We start from the raw sequence: 5,740 nt of genomic DNA, 5'->3' as shown, positions 1-5,740 counted from the left end.
ACAAAAAAATATACCATTTGTGACTCATTAATTTTTGCTTTATATATTATTTTGTATTGAAACTTGTAATGCCTTGTATCCTTTTACTGTGACCCAAATCAAATCGAAATAAAGTGTTTACTTACAATAAGTGGAACTAGACAAGACGAGATAATACAATTATATGGCTTCATACTTCTGATTTTGTTACTAAAGTGCTGCTACAATAAGATTTTATAAATTATAAATACTAGCCAATGTCTCACTAGTAAACAACTCTTTTTACAATTAAATTAACTAAATTTTTTTTTATTTAATCCACTGACTTCAATTTGTCATAATTAATAAAAGCAAATAGTGCTTTTTTATATTGTTAATACTACTAATATTACTTCAATTTAATTCTTTTTTTTCTAATTTTTCTAATTTCAATTGTAGTAGAGGTTTTTGACCAATTAAAATCTTTTGCGGTCAATTAACTACATTTTGACATGTCAAATTCAGTGGAAAAAAAATGTATTGCTTTTATTATTTTACTCCATAATTGAACAAACAATTATAATATTAATAAAAAAACTTAGATACCACATAATTTTGTTATTGTTATTTAGAATAACGACAGTCCAATACTTTCATGTAGGGTACAATTCGTATATTTTTTCATTATTTTAAATTTCTTGGATAAATTCTATTTTATTTCAGTATTATACTAAATAATCTATTAATCACAACTACTGAAAACTAAATTAACTTATTATCAAATAAAACCAAAATTATCTGTTGAGTTATTAGTTAAATTAATACCTTAAACTAACTTAGGTTTCAACTTTTTAACCCATTAAAGCCCAACATTGAAAAAAATTATAACAAAAACTTTTATGAAATAACGACTAAACTTGCAAAAAGTCCACGTTATAAATTGAAATTTAAAATTGGAATATAAATATTATTTTTTTTTTTTTTGACCAGATTATAACTGGTCAAAATCTCTTTGATTAATTGAACAAATTTCGACCAGTCAATTAACCGGTCCATTGATGTCGTGCCAACCTTGAGTTGAATATAATTCTTCAATTTTATTTAAATATGTACATAATTTCAGTATCCATAACTTAAAATTATGAAATATGAAATGTATGAAATATGTATTATACTTTTTTTTTTTAAATCAACTTAGTAAAAATAATAAAGATTTACTTTTTTTTATTGTGTCAATAATTATATTTAGTTCCCTGAAATTATATATATAGTTAACTCATTGAACACTTAGATAAATATGTTGTCTTTTAATTAATTTAAAAAATTTTAAATAAAACCTTATTTACGAATGAAATACTTACCGGACTAGTGCCCCTATGTTTATTTTAAATTACATAATTAAATAATATGTACATCTGTACATATTATTAATTTTTATATTGATTAAGTTTAAATTTAATCGCGTTAAGTGCTTTTATAGAATTCCAGCAAAAAAATATGTAGTTAATATAATTTATTATCTGTACTTATTTCTCAAAAGTGTTGTCATAAATAAAAAAACGCTTCGATGCAAATCTTTAGATAGTGTTTAATTTTAAAAAAATGGTGTATTATTCTAAAAGCTACATGATCTCCTATTTCCTTATTTATATCCTGATTACAAGTTTTATGATTTATAAGTGTAATATATGAATATATATATATATATAATATATAAAGGGATAATGGTGTTATTTTTCATAAAAAAATCCATATATTTTTCAATAAGTTATGGCATTATAAAGTTAAAAATATAAAATATAAAAAATAAAATTCAAAATTTTTTTTTCCATAATAAAATATATTATATAAGCTTTAATTTAAGATGTATAGAAAAGTGTCAGTATTTCCGGAACACTCTCAAAAATTAGGTTCAAAAAGTTCTACTTTCTATATGCATTTTTAAGTTTTAAACCTCATGTATTAAGCGAAATGGTCCGATAAAAAAAAATATCGAATGAAAGAAATATATAAATATTATTTCTCATAAAAAAATTGTAGTGATCCATACATCTTTTAAAAAGTTATAGAATTTTAAAGTTAAAAATGTAAAATTTAAAATCGAGAATTTTCACACGAAAATAGAATTCGGTAGCCATTTTCGTCGTGAAGACAAGTCCAGAGGTCAAATTTTTTTTTTCATATTAAAGTATATTACATAAACTTTAATTTAATATATATATATATATGTCTAAATATCAGTATTTGTGAAACATTTTCAAAAGTTAAGTTAAAAAAATTAATTTTTTGTAAAAAATTTATCATTTTGAATCCTCTCTGTGGACAGGTAAAGGATCAAATTTATAAAAAAAATATATCAAATGATAGGTAAAGACATTAGGCATCTATAAAAAAAAATTATATTGATTTGTTCATTTTAAAGAAGTTATGGCAGTTTTACGTAAAAAAAATTGAAAAAATTTCGAAAATTTTTAAATTTGTAATTTTTTTGGAGATTTCCCCCATTTACGGGGAACAAGGGAAATTTTTTCAATTTTTGAGGGTAATGTCTTTGACTAGATACGATTTATGATATTTTGACGTATAGTTAAAAGAAATCGGTTCGGCGAGAGCTGAAAAAAAGTGGTAACAGACACAAAAAAAAAATTTTAATTAAAAAAAAAAAAAACATCATAGTAAAATTAATACCTTCTTAGGTTCGCATCGAAGCTAATGTTTAGTAAAATTATTGTTTAAACATTGAGCGTGACTTATTAAAGAGTGAATATTAAAATCGAAAATAGTAAAAATAAACATTGTTTTTTATTATTTGTATTTACAATCCGCTTATTTCATTAACAATTAGAATGACAAAAAGTGTTTGAAGATACTCATGGCAGAACAAGATAACATATAAGTCGACTGAAATATTTCCATCCAAGACATGTTTTGCCGTCAAAGGTTAATCGTTCTGACGGCTTCGGTCATCGCCTCACTTAAGATTCACCTTTAACGGAGACCTTTGATCTCGACTCGCACACACGGTAGCCGACAGATGGTATGCTGCGTACTAACCACACCCCCCTGTCGATGGTATTATTTTTAATTTATCCTGCGTTTCTACGACTAAAGCGGATATCATTTGGTATAATCCTCGAAATACACATTCTAACACGTCTGAAGTAAACGACAGATCAAATTTCAATACTTTGGCGTAACGGATTACTATAACTGCCCATGTCAGTAATTTAAAGTTTTACTCGGTCTCGTGTACAATCGGGGAAATATTTTGTAATTTGTTTTCCATCGAGTAATCGACTTATTCATTTTTTACTAATCAATTTCGAATCTAGCAACTATAGTTACGCATCTAAATGAATGATCTAAACATCGGTCGCCTAAAACTTTTAACTAGGCTTGCCTGAAAAAACACCAAGAATTTCTGGACTCTTCCAAAAAAGTACGTAGAAATCTAGACAAAAATGCATTTTATTTATTTTTTTAACTGCGTCACAATTAAAATTTTACTTTCGTAACATTTTAGGCCAAAACGGAATACCTCATTATTTCCGATATCGGTCGTTTTAAGTTATTTACGACATATTTCGTCGGCGCTCTTCTCGGTAACTGCAACATCATTGAACGGTTATTTTAGAGGAGCCAACATAACACTGTAGTGCTCGTTAAACGATTGACAATTTCTGTTGACTAATCAGTCCATCGTGTTTCCAGACTTGACACGACTAGAAGCTGTTGCTCAGATGGTCCTAAAAAACCGTACAGTTGCCCACGCCGTGTAATGAATATTTAAATGATACATGTGTGCGAGTGCGTGCGTTGCACAAGGGACTCGTGTGCGGTACGTGTGCGGTGGCAGAGGTCGATGGGCAATATTTTTGTTGAACCGCGTGGGTGGGGGGCAAACAGCGTACCGATATCGGTCCCCCGGCCGTGCACATACGTAGTCCGTGTTACGCGTCCGTCCCTGGTCGTGTGCCGCAACTGTTCGGTCGATACCATTACACTGCCCCCTAGACGTGCATCACGGCAGACGAACCGACCCTACGCGGCGGCCACGCGCTGTCGCTTTTCGAGCTGCTGGCGGTGCTGTTGCTGACATGCGGCGGCACAGCACATGCTGCTCCGGACATCACCATGTCCATTCACGGCACAGGATGGTCAGCGACGCCCACCGGCAACGAACATGGCCAAACCACGTACACAGCTAACCAGGTCGGTAAAACGTTGATAGCGTTTCGAGGGCACATTTTCTTTATGGCTTTTTATCTAAATAAAATCAAATCGAACAATTTTATAAATACAAAACAGGCCAACAGTACAAAATTAACGTTACAATATAATTTGCAAATATTTTTTTATATACAAATAACCGAATCGAATTAACGTTTAAAGTTCGCTCAAGTATATTTTTTTCTATACGAGCAGTCTCAGTTCGTATTGCATAGATCATAATGAGAGAATCATATCTAACCATCATTAATGACATTTTTAATTGTATTATCATCACATATTTACAATAATAAATTTAATTCTGTTATTGCCACTACAAGGCAAAGATATAATTGTTTGATGTATTTCATTTTTTAATAACAAATGACGATTGCGTAGAAATTTATGAGTCAAAGACCATTTTTTTTTCTTTTACAAGTCTTATTATTGGTTTTATTTTTCCGACGGTGGGTTTATGTGAACAGTGTATATAACTCAGAGTTAATCATCAACTCGGGGGAAAAAAAGAGAAAGACTCACATGTTATTTTTTTAAATAATGTAAATATATTTCAGATCCAAACACTGTTAAACAATATTGAATTTAGATTAAGAGATTTATCAAATACTGTCAGGCGAGATCAACAAATAGAAAGAATTAATTCTAGAATCGACATGATTTACAATAAATTAGGCCATATAGAAATATCAAATGGATTATGGTTCGACAAATTTCAACAAGTAAATAATTTGTAACATGATATTTTATTATAACTGAAATGTTAGATATATTTTTGTTTTTTTACAATATAAGATTACGATACAATATGGTGGTGCATTTATCCATTAAATCTTTGCTTCCGAATTTATCCGTATCTCTAATATATTACTTATTTGAAATTTGGAAATGTGAATTTTATTATTGTACATTGTTTATGATTTCAGACTGTAACAGAGGAATGTGGTTCAAACCATGTAATCCGGCGCATAGACAAGACACAACAACAGTTGGAAATTACATTGGAACACATGGAAACGACACTTCAGTCGGTGCAAAATCACCAGGTAACGGATGTCTAAAATTAGTTAACTGTATCGAAATCAATTTAATTGTCAATAATTATCACAAGTATGCAATAGACATGTTTATGTATTAATCGTAAAAAGTATAATATTTATATTAAAATAGCAAAACAAAAGGTAACGTAGTGTTGACCTTCGAAGTTCGCACTGATCAATGTGTCTACTATTGTGTGGAAAAACACATGGCTTATCTTTGATTAGCAATGTTCTATAATATATTATTATTAATAAACTATAGAACCCATAGGCGATTTACAAAACAATTTGCGAATACAATTGGTTCATGAATTTCAATTCGAGATGGTATAAATATAATGATGAAAAAAAAAAAGTAAACAGCATACCGAGGGGTAGATTAGTAAAAATATCTCCTACTTCCTTGTAGAGTCATTTTGAAAAAAATACAATTAATTCCACTGATAGAATTTTACAAATCTATTAAAATGATCACACAATCACAGAATTTACTCGATTTCTTCCTATCTGACAGT

General features: G+C 29.1%; 1 protein-coding gene across 1 annotated transcript in view; it reads left to right on the top strand.

Annotated features, from left to right (window-relative positions):
* Positions 1 to 3,863: 3,863 nt before the first annotated feature.
* Positions 3,864 to 5,740, top strand: part of LOC126895553 (uncharacterized) — a 13,989-nt gene continuing 12,112 nt past the window's right edge. Inside the window, exons 1-3 of the mRNA XM_050667540.1 lie at positions 3,864 to 4,170; positions 4,743 to 4,907; positions 5,112 to 5,231. Of these exons, the coding sequence (XP_050523497.1) occupies positions 4,093 to 4,170; positions 4,743 to 4,907; positions 5,112 to 5,231 (363 nt within the window). The 5' untranslated portion in view covers positions 3,864 to 4,092. The remainder of the gene's footprint in view (positions 4,171 to 4,742; positions 4,908 to 5,111; positions 5,232 to 5,740) is intronic.

The sequence above is a fragment of the Daktulosphaira vitifoliae genome, unplaced genomic scaffold, assembly GCF_025091365.1.
Source record: "Daktulosphaira vitifoliae isolate Bord-2020 unplaced genomic scaffold, ASM2509136v1 Scaffold_1, whole genome shotgun sequence".
NCBI lineage: Eukaryota > Metazoa > Arthropoda > Insecta > Hemiptera > Phylloxeridae > Daktulosphaira > Daktulosphaira vitifoliae.
Note: the sequence above shows the minus strand (reverse complement) of the source record. Positions and strands in the feature narration are given on the sequence as shown.